General features: G+C 36.0%; 1 protein-coding gene and 1 long non-coding RNA gene across 3 annotated transcripts in view; one reads left to right on the top strand and one right to left on the bottom strand.

The window, feature by feature from the left end:
- The window catches only part of PLCL2 (phospholipase C like 2), a 99,307-nt gene that overhangs the window by 40,513 nt on the left and 37,808 nt on the right, over window positions 1-20,986 (top strand). For both annotated transcript variants that reach the window (XR_015276835.1, XM_086852296.1), the window contains exons 3-4: window positions 13,800-16,286; window positions 19,604-19,807. Coding sequence is in view for 1 of the 2 variants with exons in the window: in XM_086852296.1 (XP_086708422.1) it covers window positions 13,800-16,286; window positions 19,604-19,807 (2,691 nt within the window). In the remaining variant the exon portion in view is untranslated. The remainder of the gene's footprint in view (window positions 1-13,799; window positions 16,287-19,603; window positions 19,808-20,986) is intronic.
- LOC111923456 (uncharacterized) lies at window positions 1,564-9,367 on the bottom strand. The gene is made up of 4 exons (XR_015276846.1): window positions 9,148-9,367; window positions 8,744-8,808; window positions 8,377-8,502; window positions 1,564-4,058 (listed from the first exon to the last, which is right to left on the bottom strand). It is a non-coding gene; the product is annotated as an uncharacterized LOC111923456 (long non-coding RNA).

Here is a 20,986-nt window from a genome sequence, read left to right as displayed (position 1 = left end):
AATGTGACTGTTTTTAGCTCAGGATTCAAAGAGGGTAATAGATACTGAATTCTATATTCACATTTGTCTATGTGTACAAAAACCAGTATTCAAATAATTTAGTATTTCTGTTAACTTTTCAATTAGCCTTTGCATCAAGTTAGTTCAGCAAATTATTTTCCTTCAATGTATTCTTTGTTCTGGCTTAGTCCAGAAAGCTAAGTCTTCTAAAGCAGCATTCCTTTAATAGCACATCTGTTTCCTCTCAGTTCTTATGCTTCTCTTTAACCCCTCTGTCATTTCAAACTTAAGTTCTGTTGAGTCCAATGGGGCAGGTCATGTTGTAGTATGAATCCACAGAAATGTGTGGAAATCTGGGTAAAGCTGGTTGAAGTTGTGCTTTTAAAATACTTTACATACAATCTATTTCTAAAGAAAAAAGATTTTGAAAAACCCCAAAAGTTTTGAATTTTAATGTCAGTGCTTTTCATTGCTTTTGTTTTTTCTTTTTAATTTAATAATCTCTCTGGTTTTGTAAGAAGTTAAGGATTTACTATTTTAGTCTTTGCATCAGTTAAACTATTCTGAGAGTTCTTAAATATATAAAATGTTGTTCTTTCAGATTTCAGTATGGCATTTGAATACTTGCCTTTATTTTCAGGGTTCAAGTGTAAGTATTAATACCGCAGGCTTGTCTCCTTTTCACTAGGTTTATTGGTGTAGGTGACATGAGGGCCAGCTCCATTTTTAGGGACCACACAAATTCTGACAGCAGGCTCTTTTCCTGGCATAATTCAGCTACTGGGAGGAGTAAGCCGGGTAACCAAAAGACACATTTGCAAATATAACTGTGTCCATTCTAGTACTTTTCCTGGTACACTGGTGTCATTTACAGCTGGGATTTTCTTTACATTACTGTCCACTGTACAGGCAAACTTTCAAGTACAATCTAAATATACTCTAAACCATATCTTGATTAAACTATGTGCATGCTTTAGGTACAAAAGTGGCTCCTGTGACACATTTTCAGTTCTGACTAACAGTTTTATGAAAAGAAAGCATTTTTTTCACAAAGGGTTCCATGTTGAAGATGAATGTTCAAATCATTTTAGAACAAGAAAATATGAACTAATAAAATAATATGTTTGGAAAGTTTTGTTAACCTGTAGTTATAGCAAAAGAGAAAATAAATTTGGAAGTAGGAAGCTGGGAGAGTGAGGGTGTTGGCTGTAAGGGAACAGTTCTACTTTCTGTCTCTGTTGCATGGAACAAGAATAAAACTTCTCCCCATGAAATCATTTAATCACTGTGAGTTTTCATGGTGGGTGGCTATAATGCTGAGATAAGGAAAATTAATATAGTTTCTAAGAATTATCTAAACTTTTCTTCTTCAGCCTTGTCTTGCCCATCCCAGGCATGCACATTTTTTTCCTGTTGGTTTGGCAGGGAGCCCTTCATGTTGGGAGCCTGAGCTGATTTCAAAGGACAGGGACAGCAGAATCAGTGGAGGCCTTTGGTTTCAGAGTGAGCAGAAAGTAATTCAATTTGAAGAAAAAAGATGAGATAATTGTTTTGCTTCTGTGATTTGTTTTAGTTTTGGATATCATGTGAGTTAATTTTTGTGACTTTTTAAGTATTTGTGATGTGTAAGAAATTTAGAAAGCTGCATACAGGGTATTGAGATATGGTACATGAACATAGTAATTAAAGATTAATGATATTTCCCTTGTATGTCTTAGTGGTTTAAAAAAGGAGTCCTGTTTTCCTGGTAATTATTTCTTTCCTCTCTAGAACACAATTATGGTATTAACATATTTTCATTATTGCCTGTACCAAGTATTAAAATACTGTGAGTTGTGAAAATTAAAAATTCGAATTTTTTTACCTGCCCTATTATATTGAAGTTTGTGTGCACTATATCCTTAGCTTTCCTCCACAACTAGAAGGGTTATAAACTGTATTTGATGATATTTTAAAGTTCTTTCATACTTTCTTACCACCCCAAGTGCTATAGTTCTAATTTATATTGAGAATTTCTTACCAGCTGCTTGCTAAGATGCTGCTGTCATAGATGAGAATTTAAAAATTGTATTTGCTCTTGACTCTTGCATCCTTTAATATCTTGAAACTCTGATGTCCTGTAGTGATACTTCTTCAGCATTTCTCACAAGGCAAACTTGTAGCAAGCAATCAAAATAGATCCCTTTAAAATACTAAAAGTCTGAAGAAAACTGGTGTACCTGTCAATTTTTATTTGTTTGGTTGTAATTATTCGGTAAAGCATACTGATGACTTAATAGGTTTGCTTTGTCAAAGCTATGAACACTTATATAAATATAAAGATCACCTGCCTTGCTTTTTATTTTACTTGGGATAAACAAATACTTTATTTGATTTTTGTAGTCTCTCTCATGTCTTTCTGTTACAGGCATCTTTATTAAATATTTATAATTCACTGTTCTTTCCTAAGTGCCTGTAACTGTTATAAATAATTAAAGAACTGAGTTAAGGGGGGGAGAAGGGCATTGATGTAGCATTCAGCATGAGAATTTCCTGTAATTTTATGACAACTCTAAATTACGTACACCTGAAAATCAACAAGAAAAACAAGTCAGAAACAGCCTTGCGTGGTTAGTAAAGGTACTTGGGTACTCATGTCTGGCCGTGTGATAACCTAATATTTTTGATCTGTATCATAAGAATTGTTCTTAAAAATCAACAGCTAGATATCGCTGTTTCTTTGTCATTGCCATCTAAGTAATAAGGCTGAAGTAGCAACTCAAGAATTTGCAAGATAATATTTGTTTAGCAAGCTGTAAATTTCTAGAAGTTCCAACTTTTGTATTTGATTTAAAACTGAATTATTTGAGTGAACTCTGTGGCATTGAAAAGTTAATATTGGTAATAGTCACTCTCCTAATAGACAAAAAGGAACTTATCTGAAACCACACAGGGAGAACAATTCAGTCTGCAAAGTTCCATTTCTTTCTTTAAACTGATGTTGTGAAATTTGCTGGTCCAATTACAATTAGTCCAGAAGCAAATCTGAAGACACTATTCATCAATCACTAGAGGGAAGAAAATCAGTTGATGAATTGAAAGCTGCAGGGCAGTGGTAATGATAGTTTTTAGAATGAAAAAAATTGCACACTTTATTACTCTGTAGCCTGAATGTCTGACTTGGAAAAAATAACCAATGGGTGATAATTTTACTTCTGTAAAACTAAAGACTTCCTTGTTCCCTGGAAAACACTCAGCAACAGGAAAGAACACAAAAACACCAGGAGCTTTCCAAGAGAACAGATGACATTTGGATTGAAATTTGGACAAAATACACAAACTGACAGCACAGGTGGAAGTGAACATTTTGCCATGTCAGGGAAAGTAAAAATGCATAATTTAATCATAACATTGTGCTGATAGGTTGGGTGGGATGACCTGTAAGGATGTGTGAAAAAGCCATTCCTATAAATTAGGTAACACATTTGTAGTCAATCTGCTCTTTAATTTTTGTGAGCAAGAGATGTTAACAGTTAAGGGAATATCATGTAGATTTCCTCTTATAGTAAAGGAGAGAGACAAGGTACTTTATTGCTTTCTGACTAAATTAGTCAATCATAACAAACACAATTATTTTCATTTGTTGGCTGTATATGCAACATTGAAAATAAGAATCTTGTCTGCATGGGGTAAGGTGTCATTTTCCATATTAGTGGTTTTTTTAGTATTTAAATTTATGTAATTTCATGGAGTATGAACCTGTAATGGCACCCTGAGATGCACACTCTACAAGTGTGTTTTTGTTCGTTGGTTTGTCCTGTTTTGTTTTGAATCAGATAGGGTAATGTCTGGGCCTGCTATGCAGGAAAGTTGGTAATAAACCAAACCCAACACTATGTCTGTGGGAAAATCTGGAAAAGCTGCTGGGAAGGCTTTCCCAAGAGTGGAAAAAGGTTGGGAGTCTTGAGCCAGTGCTCCGTCTCACTTCTTTCTGGTGATGCTGTTGGCTTCTCTTCCTCTATGATGCCGAAGGGCTGCAGCAGAGGGAGAGGTAAAGCAGCTTTCTGTAGAGCCTGCATCTGAAATTACAGAAATCTTAAACATAGTTATTCTGTTACATTTCAAAGTCACCCACATACTTTACTTTTGCTTTAAAGGCTGACAGCTGTGCTACGTATTTTACCAATTCGGTGAAATTGCTGTTTAAGAGCGAAACAAGAAATGGAAAAATGCCACGCTTCCTACCAGTGGAACTAACATGCAGCTATGAATGCTTGAAGGGAATCTGATGTTCAGCTTCAGACTGCTGCTTATTAAATCTTGTTGATAAGTCTTGATTACAATGCTCCTGAAAGTGTTGCTTAGCTATAATGTTTGGGAATTTAAAATGTTATTGGAGACCTGAAAATGAAAATGCTCAGAGTTTAAATATGTGCATGTATGCAGAAAGAGCTTCTTGCTGGTTTTACAGATAAAAGTGAAGACTCAGAGCCTTCTTCCCTCCTGAGCCACGCTGAAACCTGTTGAACCTTTTTGTTGAGCCAATTTCAAATCCTTTAGTACCTTTACATGCAGCATCAGCTTTGTCACCCTCCATTATTTTTCAAGATAAAATCATCTGTAGCTTCTATTACTTTTTCTGGTATTTGAGGTGAAAAAGAAAAGTAAATGGTTATAATAAACATAAGTTTCTTTGTACTAGTTAAAATTACCTGTTTGTCATAATTTAGACATAATTTCTTAATACGTGAGAAATTAGGAATCTAAAAAACTCTCTACTTACTTGCCTAAGGTTAAAACTCTTCATGCCATCAAGCAATTTTTAACAGCTTTCTGTGCACTTTCCTCAGTTTTAGACTCAGTACTTAGTAACTGCTGTTTTTATAAATAACTGTTGCAGTTTATAGGGATTTGGTTAAGATATTGGTTGTTTGGATCTGAAATATGCATGTTTTGCTTTTATCGAGTTTGTGAAAATGGGATACCTCTTTTGCTCCATTGGAAATGATCCCCAGAAGGCTGAACTGTGACTGACTCAGTAACACTAAGAACTGAGACATTCATGCCAAGCAAAACTCAGGCTTTGGCTCTCTGTGCTCACAGCAGTCTGGGTAGTTTCCTTAAATGCTTCTTATTTATTTTCTTTTCAGATCAGACTTTTTTCCCCCCTTTCCCCTGCTAATCTGTATTGTAAATTAACCCCTGAAACCAAATGATCCTTCATTTTAATTTCATAAATCTGCAGATAAACTCGTACAAGAAAGAATGCCTTGATGGTGTTTGAATTTTGGTTTTGCTACTGTGTTTTAATATTCAGATATTATATTATATATTAACAATATATTAAGATATTTAGAATTATGTCATAAATAATATAATAATAAAATTATGTTATAAAATGACAGAATCCTAGAATGGTGTATCCTAGTAATTGCTGCTAGAATGCAAACATACATGGCAGCATGAAACTGCAGAATGTGGAAGTCTTAGTTGCCACAGACTTTTTAAAATTTAGGTCAAAATCAAACACAGTAAAAGTGGCTTCAGGTCCTTTATTTTCAGCACAATAGGCAATATCAGATTGTTTACTTTTTCTTCAAAAGAATATGGAGTAGATTTATGTTAGAGCCAAGTGAGAAGGGAGCAAGCAGCATTGTGCCTGTGGATGCCTTCAGCATCTTTGTGGAAGAAGTATCTGCCTTGGACTTGATGATCCTTGTGGGTCCCTTCCAACTCAGAATATTCTGTGAGTCTGTATCTGTGCCATGAAACACAGGGAAGGTTCCCCTGTGACATCCTGTGAGAGCATTTGAATAATGGAAAACCTGAGGATACTGGAGACAGCAACATAAAAAAACATATTAAAAGAAGGTTTCTTTGCTCTTGGTGAGCTGATCAAATGACTAAATAAGCTCTTCTGTAGGAAGTTTTGCAGAGAAAGCCTTTAGTCTAGACTCTATTTGCAAAACCATATCCTGTTATTTCCTGGCTCGTCGCAGTCTTTTGAGTTAAATTGCTGCTATAACAGCCACAAGGTCAACACAGGCTACTGTTTTTCTCTGCTCTTTCTAATAGGTAGTGTGAAAGTGATCTCTTTCATGTCATAGAATCATAAATTTTCTGGTGTCCCGTTTCCTTGAAATGAGGCAGAACAAATGAGCCAAAGAGCCTGAGAACCTAAATTCTGTTATTTTATGATGTTGGCAGTTCTTTCTTATAGCTTGCCTTTATGTTTTATATGTTTGTAAAATTGCTGCTGTACTCTGTGAGTGGGCCAAGATGCAAGATTTTGTTTTCTCTAATAGAATTGTTTCGGTTGGAAAAGACCTTTAAGATTATCAAGTCCACCACAAAACCTAATGAGATAAAACTCTAGTGTCAGTTCATGTAGGATTGGATTTCAACAGAACAGTTTCAACTACACTGATTTTAATGGAATTAATTTCTTGGTAAAAGCGAGTGATTCTGTTCTTTCCTCCCATTTTTAATTGGTTCTTTGATTCCAGAGGTTATTTTGAACCAGGTCTGATACTTAGCTGGTCACATGGAAAATTGTTCCAGCTCACTAAAATTGCAGAAAACTAATTTGGAAGAAAATAGATTTTTTGTTTCCTGAGGTAGTGAGGTAAGTTAACTTTGTGTCAGACAGGCTGCTAATGAGGGTCTGAGGAGCTGAAGTGGGGAGAAGGGAGATGCAACTGGGGCAGGAGGAGGAAGAGACAGGACAGAAAATTACTGTTTTGAAGAGGGGTTGAAGAGAGAATTGGTTTCATTGTATCATGAACCATGCAGTTTGCTCATCTGAAATAGTGTAGAGTGTAGGTAATTTTTGTTTGAATATTGAGCTCCATATTCATTTAATCACGTAATTCCTTGAATAAAAACAGAAACAAACAAGACAAACAACAACAAAAAAACCACAAAACCCCCAAAACCACCAAAAAACCTCCAACCCAGAATTGTTACTTATTCAACTAATCGTATTTTCATTCCTCCTCATTGTTATTTATAACATTGTGTAACTGGGTCTGGCTGGGGTCAACCCACCAGACTTTACAAAAATATGTTCCTTTAAAAAGTTTTCTGCAAACAAAAGATAGGTCATGAGTACGAGTTTTTGGGGAAATATTTAGATGCTGAGCACAAATACAGTGATTCACAACAAGTGGGAGGACTTGTGTTTTCCAAATAGCTGATGTTTTGTCTTTCCTCAGATAGTTGTTTCAGTCGAGGACTCTACTTTGTTTTACATACAACTGCTCGGAGCTGTGTGCAGTTAAACAGTGGCTACAGAAACTCTTGGACACAGTCTGATTTAACACATGCCATTTCTGAAGTGTTTGGCATCCTGTCAGCTGAACTGCTGATTACTTGGAGAGTTTTTTCTTGCTTTTCAGCATGCTCTGGAAGCTTTGGGCAGCTGTGTTACAGCATTAAAAAGTACGTGCTTTTTAGTGAATCCAGGTCACTGTGTTAGTAAGAATCTCTGGTAATGGCAAATTAGAAGGTGCTGACTAGGAAGAGAGGATGCTTGGCTGGAAGAGAGGGGCTGAGTGGTGGCTGTCAGCAGATTCTTCTGCTGAGTTGTTGATTCCAGGAGAGTTAAGCTGAGAGAGGGGTGCCTCGAGGATAAGGATGTAGAGCTCTGAACTCCTGCCTCGGGCATGTGGCTCCTGATGGTGAAGTGCCTTTTCTGTACCACGACCTCTCCTTCTTCCTCCCAGCTCTTTTCTCCCTTTTTCCCCACACTCCTCCAATGAAGACTCTCACTTTAGCTGCATGTAACTTTTGAAATCAGTGCTAAATTTTGTGTATCAAAGATGAAGCATTGCTGATTTGAGCTACCTGGTATTTTCCTTTTTTCCCACTGCCTTTTTTACACGAAAACTCTTAGCTTCTTTTATACTGCTGCATTCTATGCTGTAGAATGAGTTGGCAGCTGTGCATAGGTAAACTATACATGATGATTTGTTTTTTTCATATGTGTTTGCAAAAACAGGTGGTCCTGTTCATAATTGCTGTTTCAGTTACAGGTGTTTTTTAAAAGAAAGCACTAAATATTTTTGAGCTAAAAATATTTATAGAGATAAAGATGATATGACATTGCATTTGTAGCTCATTTGCTCATCTACACTAGCATTTGTATCTCTAAAACCACAGATGGAACTTTGGAAAAGAGCAAGTTACTGGTATTATATTTTTAACAAAATGAATTAAAAAATAATATTTTAAAGTACTAACATAAAGATGTGTCATTTTTCCTTTGTCTATACTTATGTATAGACATGCTGCCTTGATTATGAAGAAAATCTATAAATTTCAAGTTTTTTTGTTTTGAAGAAAAATGGTTAAGAATCTTAATTAAATAAAGTATCAATTGTATTTTTTTTAACTTACCACTTCCTGAAATAGACTTGTTCTACGTCATGTCTTCAAGTTAGGTGATTTCATAATTATTGCTGAATTGCATCTGATGAAAACAGATCTTGTGCTCTAATTGGCTATGTAAGTATCACATGTACTCTAAAAAACAAGTCATCAATGAGTTGTATAGTGTCATAAGAGTAGTTCACTCTGTGTTCATGATGAAGATCATCAGGCTGCCTGTTCTTACCATAAAGTAATGAATTTTACTGAAACTGTTGGCTACAAATGTACATTAAATTACATCTAAAACAGCTTTCATGCTATATTGCATGAAATATTAGTGTAATTTGATAAAAATTACCAAACTTAGGTCTGGCCTTTCTTCTCACCTACTCACCTGTAGTTGCTCAGAGTATAGGTACACCACTAGCCTTGAGGTTCACAAGGCCGCTTAATTCAGAACTTATATGCAAAAAGAAAAAAAAATTATATTTGAAAGCTCTTGTGACACTGTATGTGATTGCAGTCTTATTGCTGTACATCTGTACAGACCTTGCTCGGCTGAATGGCTCACATTTATCTTGTTTCTAAGCCTGTTTGGGATGAACTAAGTAGGCATTCTTGGGACTGTAGCTCCTACAGACTGTGTACCATCATTGCCTCAAGGTGTGTGAGTTTTCTCAGAGGCTGTCAAAGCTCAGTCCTTGGCAATCAAACAGCCAAGGTGAGGTGCTGCAGTTCAAGGGGATGTGTTTTGAATTCTTGTTTCTCATGTAATGGCTTGGTGGGCTGAGCACTCACCTACTCATGGAGTGCTTGGGCTCTGGTCCCTCTGCCTGGGCATCTTGGAGTGCTCAGCCATGTGCCCTCAAGATGAGCATGGAGCTGCCTTCCACGCTTTGGTGAACTTCTGGGGTGGATGGAAATGAATGGAAATTCTTTATGGTTAAAGTATAAACAAGTAGCAGCAGGACCTGGGGAGGTGGGTATTGAGAGGACAAAATTCTGTGTTCAGGTCCTTGCTCCATGGACTAAATTTTGCATTCAGGGTCACCAAGTGGAATGTTTATGTTTTATGACATCAGGGACTTTCACTTCCCAGACGAGTGCTCTAGAAATCTGTCATCATGCCACTTCCTCTTGTTACCATTGTCTTTTCTGTTTGAAATCCTCTGTTCTAGAAAGAGCACCTTAGTGGCATAAATCCAAGTAGAGGTATGGATTTTCCAGTCTAGGAACGACCACCTCAAAGCTGCAGGTGTCTTTAGTCACAGAGAGAGGCAGGATCATAGGCACCCATCTCCAAAGTTTGCATGGGCCAGTGTGAGGACTGCTGTGTATTGGCAGGTGGAAGGAGTGTCTTGCACTGTGCTCTGGCTGCAGCCCTGCACTTAGCACTTTGAAGGGGTTGGCAAGCTCCTGCCTTGGGCTAAAATCATTAATTTCACTGGACCAAGCGGTACATAAACATCTTGGCAGCTCAGTGTTTACATATTTTTTAAGTACTGCTCCTGGGGCATGATTCACTCTTTGGGTCGTAAAGTTCACTCTCTGCTTCCTTTCCTTTAGGAGATGTTTACAAATTTTACACAATTCATCCTTGCCTCTGTCATCCTGATCTATTACATTATCAAATCTCTGTTTGAATTCTACTGCTGTCCCTGTCAGTACCAATGATTATTGGAACTGCCTTTTAAGTAATTTTATCTTGAAGTTGCATAAATTAAAAGCACTGCAGTTCAGGAATGATGTGGATCTCTCTCAATGTCTGATTGAAGATTCTCTGTTGTCTCCAGAATTCTATTTTGTAGAGAGTGCTGTCTTAGTCACGCAGTTATTTCTTTGTTGGTACCTTGAGACGAATAAAAAAAACATTATCATGGATATATTCTCCTTCCTTGTGCTTTTAATCTATTTTCTCCAGCTGTCTCTGTCTCTTTAGTGCCACAGGTGACAGCTGGGATTATTTCTGTTTCTTAAACTGCTAGATGCTTTGCTTTCTGTCGCTAGGAAATGCTGGATAAACTAAACTCTTTGTGTAGTTGCTTGTAGTGTTTATGAGCAATGTTTCAAAACAGTTTTATCTGTGGTCTAGTCTGTTCCTCAAAATGACCTCGGCTGGAGCCTGAATAGTATTAGGAAATGTATTGATGAGGTGGCTGTTCTGGTTTCAGTGATTAAGACTTATGAAGCACAGACAGTCTTCAGGGGAAGTCCTGTAATGTTGACAGGACATGTTATAAACGGGATACTGAGATGGTCTTCATTGTGTGAGGCATCCTAGAGTGACTGAAAGTTGGTTCAGCACAAAAATTGTAGCTGCTGCCTTGGACTGGATTATACATCTGCACTATAGAGTCAGTGTGGCTTTGAGCATGTTGAGCAGCAAGAACCCTGTAAGTCCATGAAGGCCAAGAAGTCACTCCTGTGTTTGTTCAGATACATGCAGTTTTCTGATATGCCATTCTTTCTGATTCAAGGTAGGCCTAAGGCCATGAGAGACTTGATGCAGTTCATGAATGCCACCTCACTTTCGGGGTGAAATCCTCCACATCTTATAGCAGAATGAATCTCTCTCCTCCATGCCAGACTATATTGTCAAGGCTCATAAATGAGTTTCACACAGTTTGTGCATGCTCTATGCAATTGCATTCTCACCTTGTGGAGTGAGAGTTTCTTTTCTGTGCCTTTTAATACAGGTGAATTCTTCTTAGCAGTGCTTTTGGTGAAATATCCTTGAAGTTACTCTAATCACACAGATTGATCATGACTGCTATGTTGCTGTCAGGATCAGACTTGCACAGGCAATCTGGTTGTTCAGGATTATTGATCTCTGGAGAAGCAAAAACTTATGACAGGTGTCCTGGAGCTCAGAATATTTTCACAGTAATTCACACTATGGTGCTGGCTTTATATAAATAATCTGAGTGACTAGACTCCTTTACCCTGCAAAAATGAAGAGTATTGCTGAACTGGCTGTGAATTCATCTGGCAGGCAGGCAAAATAATCTTGCAGGTGATATATTGAATTGCTCCTCTGATCCATGTGCATGATGTCCAGTTCAAGCTTTCAGTAAGCAGAGCTGGCAATGGAACTGCCTTGAGATGGGCTTGTTTGCATCAGATGGCATGAAGAAATGGAAGATATATTTTTTTTCCTTTGTGGTTCAGTGACTTGGATCAGATACAGTCCTGATCATAGAGAAAGGTGCAGACCTTTCTTCTGGTCACGGTCAGGCAAGGTAATACTTGATGGGCCTTGATGGTTCTGGTGTCAGGAGGTTATCAGCTGTCTCTCACTCAACAGTTAGAGAAATGTATTTCTCTCCCAGGTTTGTGACTGAGAAATGTGGAGCATCAAGGAGTTTCAAAATGCTGAATTCCAAGCCCTGAAGTACCAGGCAGGAATATCATTGCTCATTTATATGGGACTGTCCTTTGCCATTTTTTCAGGTTAGGAGATAAAAATAGGTAGACAAACAAACCAGGCTTTAAATACAGCAAAAAACACTGTAATAAAAAATCACATTTGATTTTTTTTTTTTAAGTTAAGGAAATTTGCTTTTGTTTGAAAACAATCCTTATGCCTAAAGTACATGTAATGAGATTCTGAGAATCAACCCTGTGCAGTATCCATTGCAGGTGTTTGATCTGCAGTTGGAAATAGCAGTCCTCTGCAGGGTTATTCGCTTTTACTGGTCTCTTGAGAACTTAAACAAAGCAAATCCTGCTGTCATTAAAGGTGTAAGAATAGTATGGTTGATTAATTTTCTTAAACATGGAACAACAAATATTAAAGCCACTCACTTTACTAATCATTGTTTTCAATGAAAGACTTTTCAGATGTTTATAAATTAAATTATAAAACCAGGACTCCGTATTTTTAATTTAATGAAATTAAATATACAGCACATGTGCACTGAGCTGGAAATGCATTTTGTAATGGATGGTTTTTATTTGAACATCTGTTCAGCATAGCAGTCGTTAAAAGTTTTCTTTCACTTTCCTTTATGCCGTTTAAACAATGCTGATTTGCACTGGAACATACTTCAAATGGAAAACTGTATCAGGGAATATCAAATTTTTTTTTTTAATAAAGCTGGAAAAGTAATTTTTTTCACTGTGCTGGTTTATAAGAAGAACACATCTAATTAACACGTCATCTACTATATTAAAATATTTTTATTATATATTAAATATAAATATTTATATTATAAACATTTACACTATTTTATATATTAATATATAAATATAAATATTTATAAATATATTAAAAATATTTTTAATGCAAGTGTTATTCAGACCGAAAGTTAGCTCCTCAAGATATGTTGTTTTCAGAAAAAAAATTCCTAGCATTTTTCATTCTCAGAAAATGCAGTTAATGAAAGCACACAAGTTTCTTAAATTCAGTTCTTATGAAATTGATTGCACTTAAGTCATGTGTTGATGATTTATTTGCACTTGTTTTAACTAATACAAATAGTTACAATAAAGGTAGTTAAATTAATTTTCCCCCCCTTTTTTATGCTTATAAATCTTTATATACTTAAGCTTTCTCTAGTAAAACAAGACCTCTGGGTTATCTCACTGCTTTAAGAGCAATGGTGAGTCACTTTTGCTTCCCTTCCTGACCAGGTCTTCTATTCAAATTCTTTCTACTGACATGAAGGTTCTTTGGAAACAGTCACACCATCTCAAAAGTTCCATTCTGAGTCACTGCTGTATTTTCTGAAACTCAAAAGTTGCAGAGCTATGTCTGCTCCAGTCCAGTTCCTTGTGTTTCAGCTTCTTTAGACAGTCATGGGTATTTTCCTGCCAAGGGGAGGGATGTGAGAGTGCTGTGGTCAGTCTGTGGGAAGAACATGGATGGGTGCACTGCTGAAGGAAGCTTTGCATAAGGAAGTGCTGTTAATGTCTTGTATGCTTAGATTAGGGCTATGTCCTATGGATTTTGGATTTTATGTAGTTAGGACCATGTCCTATGGATTTTTTGTAGTTAATTGTGTATTATTGTTTCTCTGGTGTTCACAAGGACCCTGTCAGCATGGTATTAAAGCATTATATTCTGTGCTGACAAGTTTGACAAGTCTCTGTAGGACTGTATAAGGACTCAGAGAAAAGCTTGCTTCCTACTGCCTTCACTTTAGAACCTGTTCTCTCTCTGAGTAGGGTACAACCCATAAAATAAAATGCACATACGTATATGCAATACCACAGCATTATTATTTTGTTAGCATTCAAAACTAATTTTTTTTTAATTTTGTGTCCATCAAAAGTACTAAAAATAAACTCTGGAAGATTACTCATAGAAGCAAGAGCAAATATTAAGGCATTATTAATATTACTGAACCACTTGATGAACTTTCAGTTCAATAAGTTGGAACCCATTTCAGTGTTGAGTAAAATCATACTGATAAATTATTTTTTCTCCTCCCCACTCCCTTGTTTACCAGGATGGTACGAAACAGAAGCGAGAAAGGAAGAAGACTGTGTCTTTCAGCAGCATGCCCACAGAGAAGAAGATCAGCAGTGCAAGCGACTGCATCAATGCCATGGTGGAAGGCTCTGAGCTGAAAAAGGTCCGATCCAACTCCAGGGTGTATCACCGATATTTTCTTTTGGATGCTGATATGCAGTCTCTCCGTTGGGAACCTTCAAAAAAGGATTCCGAAAAAGCAAAGATTGATATCAAGTCAATCAAAGAAGTAAGAACAGGAAAAAATACAGATATCTTTCGCAGCAATGGAATATATGACCAGATATCAGAAGATTGTGCGTTTTCAATTATATATGGAGAAAATTATGAGTCACTAGATTTGGTTGCTAACTCAGCAGACATTGCAAATATTTGGGTTACTGGCTTAAGATACCTGATTTCTTATGGAAAACATACTCTGGATATGCTAGGAACTACTCAAGATAATATGCGGACTTCGTGGCTTTCACAAATGTTCAGTCAATCAGATGTAGATAATCTGGGACATATACCCCTATGTAATGCTGTACAGTTTATAAAAGACTTAAACCCTGGTTTAAAAACTAATAAAATTGAATTAAAATTCAAGGAGTTACATAGATCCAGGGAAAAAACTGGTACTGAAGTAACAAAAGAAGAATTTATCGAAGTTTTTCATGAGCTTTGTACCAGACCTGAAATCTATTTCTTGTTAGTTCAATTTTCAAGCAATAAAGAATTTCTAGATACTAAGGACCTCATGATGTTTTTGGAAGCAGAACAGGGTATGGCACAGGTCACAGAAGAAATAAGCCTTGAAATTATTCAGAAATACGAGCCAGCCAAAGAGGGCCAGGAAAAGGGTTGTCTTTCTATAGATGGGTTTACAAATTACCTTACTTCACCAGACTGCCATATATTTGACCCAGAGCATAAAAAAGTTTGTCAAGATATGAAACAACCTTTATCTCATTATTTTATAAATTCATCTCATAATACATACTTGATAGAGGATCAGTTTCGAGGGCCTTCTGACATCACGGGTTACATTCGTGCTCTAAAAATGGGTTGTCGAAGTGTTGAACTGGATGTTTGGGATGGTCCAGACAATGAGCCTGTGATTTACACAGGGCATACAATGACATCACAAATTGTCTTCCGTAGTGTGATTGACATTATTAACAAGTATGCCTTTTTTGCTTCAGAATACCCTCTTATTTTGTGTTTAGAAAATCATTGTTCTATTAAGCAGCAGAAGGTGATGGTACAACACATGAAGAAAATTTTGGGGGACAAACTTCATACACAGTCTCCAAACATTGAGGAGTCTTATCTTCCATCACCGGAATCACTTAAAGGGAAAATACTAATTAAAGCAAAGAAGCTTTCTGCTAATTGTTCTGGACTAGAGGGAGATGTTACAGATGAAGACGAAGGAGCAGAAATGTCACAGAGAGTGGCAAAAGAGGGGGTAGAACAGCAAAACTCAATGACAGGGAAACGATTCCAGCTCTGCAAAGATCTCTCTGAGTTGGTAAGCATATGTAAATCAGTTCAGTTCAAAGAGTTTCAAGTTTCATTTCAGCTCCAGAAGTATTGGGAAGTGTGCTCTTTTAATGAAGTGCTTGCTAGCAAATATGCCAATGAAAACCCAGGAGACTTTGTGAACTATAACAAACGTTTTCTCGCGAGGGTTTTCCCCAGTCCTATGAGGATTGACTCTAGTAATATGAATCCCCAGGACTTTTGGAAATGTGGTTGTCAGATAGTAGCAATGAACTTTCAGACACCTGGCTTAATGATGGACCTTAACATTGGTTGGTTTCGACAAAATGGAAACTGTGGCTATGTCCTTCGTCCCGCTATCATGAGAGAAGAAGTTTCCTTCTTTAGCGCGAATACAAAAGACACCGTGCCTGGAGTTTCGCCTCAGCTGCTTCATATTAAAATCATTAGTGGGCAAAACTTCCCTAAACCCAAAGGATCAGGTGCCAAAGGTGATGTTGTGGATCCTTATGTCTATGTTGAAATACATGGAATCCCTGCTGACTGTGCTGAGCAAAGGACGAAAACTATGCACCAGAACGGGGATAATCCGATTTTTGATGAAAGCTTTGAATTTCAAATAAATTTACCAGAGCTAGCTATGGTGCGTTTTGTAGTACTGGATGATGATTACATTGGGGACGAGTTTATTGGGCAATACACTATTCCCTTTGAGTGTCTCCAGACTGGTTATCGGCACGTTCCTCTGCAGTCACTGACTGGTGAAAGTTTAGCTCATGCCTCCTTGTTTGTGCATGTGGCCATTACTAATCGAAGGGGTGGTGGGAAACCTCATAAGAGGGGCCTCTCTGTGAGGAAGGGAAAGAAATCAAGGGAATATGCTTCAATGAGAACATTATGGATTAAAGCAATAGATGAAGTATTCAAGAATGCCCTCCAGCCTATTCGGGATGCTACGGATTTGAGAGAAAATATGCAGGTACAGTTTTATAATCAATTTATTGGTTCATATGGGTACCTTTGTATTATGATGCATATTGAATACTTGCTTTTTTAAGTGTCTTGTATGTTGAACTATTTGAGTCTAATTCTGAACAGCTCTAAGAATGGATCATGTCAGAGGAGTCTTTCAGGTGAACTGTCTACCGATGCCACTTCAAATGCACACATGTATTTTGTTGAATTGTGAATTGGAAATATGACTCTGGTGTTAAAAATCAACCCTGTCGACTCATCTTATGTCTTTGAAGGAACTTTAGAACTACACTAAAAGAAAGTATGGCAATATTTTAGTTTTAAAAATATAGTTAGAAATGTGGGAAGAATATACAACAGATAGAAAAGGGAGACTTTAATGCTTAGCAGAGACCTTACTTGTACGTCTAAGAATGCTTAGCATAGTTTCACCAAGATTATGTTTTTTCTTTAGTCCCAAGTAGAAGGTTTTCCATTGTTCTTCCTTGCTATGTTAGAAATACATGGCATTAGCACTAAGGTATTAGAAGGCATCTTCTAGAAGAATTTGTCCTACTTTAAATGTCATGTCAGTAAACACATTGAATTTAGGGAAAAAGTGCAGTCTGAGGTGCTTTGTTTTGTGGAAGCCAAGAGATCTCACTTAAAAAAATGTGTTACTTGGTGATTCCAGGTAAATGACCTCTTCTAAAAATGTATTAAAATTGAGTTGTAAAGTTACATTCCATTTAAAAAAACTTCTAATTATTTATGAACTTCTAATGGAATACTAGCAGTTATCAACAAAATTAAGAACTGTCATTTCATATGGACTGACCTCTCAAATCCTCTTGGTGTTAAGAAGAAAAAGAGATTAAAGGAAATGTCTGAGACGTGATTCTAGATTTTAAAGGCACATCGATGTATATAAATTTCCTTTGTGAATAATTTTATATTAAAGAGATTCTAATAGTAATACAATGTTAAAGCTACTTTTATATGAAAGAAGAAATTAGTACATCATTATGCGGCTCTCTCATTCCGCTTGGTATATAAATTTGCTCTTTTAATTTAAAAAATACAGGGATGATACTTTGACTCATAAATGTTTCAAATTACAGGCTACATGTAAAATGAACTTTACCTGTAGTTAACCTACTAAAGACTGGAATTCTGTTGTATGAAGAAAACTGTATTTTAAGATACTTTTCAAGGACGAACTGAGTTGAGGAAGCAGTGAAAACATAGAATTTTGTGTAGCTACATTAAGCTCTTGAATGTGCATGCTGAAGTATGCACAGTATAATGATATAATTTGAAACAGACTCTACAGTGGGGTTTCTTTGAACATGCAATATTAAAAGGTATTTTATTTTGTCAGTTCGAAAGATGTGCTATCCACTAAATTTATCATTATCTCAAAATGCTATCGAGAAGATATTTTAGGTACATGAGGGAAGATGAGTTTTTCTTAACTTTGCTAACAGATTGTGTAATGTGTGCTGTTTAAACTCTGTGTAACTAAGTTTTTACAGCTAATAAAAACAAATATACCACTCAAAATAAGAATTTATGTCAGGGAATGTGAGATTTGTTTAACTTCTATATTACAGAAATTTTGTGTTATAAATTGTAATGGTTTTTATGACCATTATATCCTCAGAAGCCAGATTATAAAGGGCAAAGGTTAGTTTAGTTTTTTTAATGTAAGATGAAATAAGAGGAAAAAAGAAAACGTGCAGCAGCAAGTTTAATGGTTTGTCTAAATCTCTATAAGAATAGCCTTTTTTTTTCTTTTGTTCCTATATTACCATGAAAAAAGCTGATGTCATAACTTTTTATGTATTAATCACTGATAAAAGTATAATATGGGTGATTGAACTGGATGAGATGTTTCATGTTTAAGTTATTTAACAGTATGAGGAATAGTCTCTGGATATAGCGTTGGAAGTCCAAAGGCAAGAGTTACAATAGTAGTACATGTTAGTCCTGTCCTGCCTGTCATTAATAGATATATACAATCCCTGGGTCCTCATTAACCTCTCTGTAAAATGGTTGTTTATAATGGCTTATCCATGGTACTTACCTCAAACAAAATCTGTTTGAATGGATTTCCCAGTGTCTGTCACTTGAGCTGTGTAATTATTGTATCACTGAAGTGTACATCAATTGATAAAATAAGATTTTGTTTCCTGGACATTTACTAAAAGTACACTCTATGTGACTGGGTAGGTGCAATTTAGTGTTCACATAATTTTGCATGAATATGCTGTACATACATATTTGGAAGTCTGCTTTGATATTTTGTCTGATACAGGAAATATTTCAAAAATTATTCAAAATATTTCACGTTTGATTCCTGTTTGAGTTAAGGTTGGCATTATATCTTTCTAGGAGACATGAGTCTTACCATGCCAGCAAGATGGAAAGTGCTTTGGATTAAAATGAAAATTTGTACCAGATCTTCTGCCTGGGCATGATATGAGAGAAAGGAGCACTGAGCACATTTGTAACTTAAATATACCATATTTTTGTTTTTATTTCCTATAGGAACACAAACTCCAGACCTGCCATAGATCACTAGTTCCCAACTGATACAAAAATACTAAATTCTGTACAGTGCTGACAATATTCCCATTGTGCAATGTCAGTGGCTACTTGGAGTCACACTGTAATTCTAATGCTGTGAACTTTCTTCAAGTTTAAACTTACGGCTTTATATTCTACCATACTGGATATAAAATATGACCGTAAGAAATCTTAGGGAAAGGTACAGAATCAGTATTTAAGTTAAAGTACCTTTAAAAAATCACTTAAGTGTGACTCTGTGATAGGAATATCAATAGTGGAATGCTGGGTTTGTGAATTACACCAAATAGGAGCCCGCAGATCCATAGCACATCTCGACTGTAGTTCAGGTATGTTTAAAGCTACAAATGTGCTGAATTCCTCCTACTGCTTCAGTTTGCTTAATTGGGACATTTAGCATCTAATATTTATTCCTCTTGGTGGCATTTAAAAAATGTCTTAATTTTTTTCAAAATACATAGCCAGTATGTTTTAGAATCTGTTTATTTCCATAATTAATTTTAGCCATGATAGAGAGGAGATACACTTGTTCTAAATAGATGTTTTTTGCATTCCTTGATTTTTTAACATTTTTGTAAGATGTCCGTGTAATATTGGTTGGTTTTGAAAATGCAAGTTCTTCAGGGAAAAACTGTGGTAATTGTAGCTCAACGTTGTAGCTCAAGTATGACAGTAAAGTATTTTATCCTGAAATAACAAGACTTTAAATTTCATATTTAACTGTAAAGGAAACTCTTTCTTTCCTTTTTGCAGAATGCAGTAGTTTCATTCAAAGAATTATGTGGCCTCTCTCCTGTAGCAAATCTTATGCAGTGCATTTTGGCAGTGTCCATGCACTTGGTTGGGCCTGATAATACACCCCTGGTAGTAGTGAATCTCAGTGATCAGTATCCAACAATGGAGCTCCAAGGGATTGTTCCAGAGGTCTTGAAAAAGATTGTAACAGCATATGAAATGGTGAGTATTTTTTGTGGTTGTTTTATATTGTCTGAAAGACTTTTAAAAATATATATGTAATATACTGTACCATGCCTATTTTAAAAGTAATTTTAACCTGTGATTTCCTATTTTGTGCTTCATTACTTGTGTTTGAAAGTTATTTCCATGAATGTACAGCAATTTGTAGTATTTTCATACAGAGTAAAACATAGAGAGTTTTAATATACTGCATGCAAACACGTGTTTGTACACTTCAGAAGGTAAAGTGGTTATAATCAAGAGGATTTAACATGAAGTGTAGAATGTATTGGTTTATGTAACTGTTTTTCAGTTGTTTGAAACTTACTGTATATCTATAAACCTCTTACTACTTTACATTTTCCACTTTGTGCACCTTGGTTTATTTTGGTTTGACTCAGCATAGAATACAAGAACATCAGGCACTGCTTTTAGGTATTGTAGTTACATAAGCACCTTGGCATGTAAAATTCTACACACACACTTTTATTTTCCATTTCTCTGTCTTTCTTACAGATATCATTTGATTAGCCATTTTTACATACGTAAGCAGCTGTACTGTTAACTTCAGACATTATGTTTCAGTAAATACAAAAATTGTGTCTTTAGAGATTGGAAATTAAACATGTTGCAAGAAAAAAGGAAGGAAGAACTGCTACATCAATCAATGCTGATTTACTTCTGCTTTGCATTAATTTGAAGTGTGGAAAAAAGATCCAGAAGAGTGTGATTTGAAATGTCCTCCTGACTTCCACTGAAGTAATCTGGCAGAGTGTAATTGATTATTTATTTAGTTATTAATAATTTATTTATTTGTTAGTGTAATGATTATTCATTTATTTAATGTTTTCTTTCACATGATGATAATTTCACAATAATTTTGTGTGCCAAAATGAGAAACCTCACCTGGCAGCATCAAGTCACTTGCCAGAAAAAAAAAATGGAGAACAATGAACTAGTAGCCCAGTTTCATATGTATCTTGTAAACTGCTTTCTAAAGAAAAAGTAGCTTTGGCACTGTGGTATATGCCAAAGTCAAAAAAACCACTCATTGATAATAAGCAATTTAGGCAGAGTTTATTTAGTTCAGTGGTGCTGTAAATATGACAAAATCTGGTTGGAATGATAGCAGAGCTACAAGAAGATAGTGTATATCCTCTTAGAGGTGGCTTGCAGGGT

This window comes from Cyanistes caeruleus, chromosome 1 (assembly GCF_971803275.1).
Source record: "Cyanistes caeruleus chromosome 1, bCyaCae1.hap1.1, whole genome shotgun sequence".
NCBI lineage: Eukaryota > Metazoa > Chordata > Aves > Passeriformes > Paridae > Cyanistes > Cyanistes caeruleus.
The sequence above is the reverse complement of the archived record's forward strand: the minus strand, read 5'-3'. Positions and strand labels throughout refer to the sequence as shown.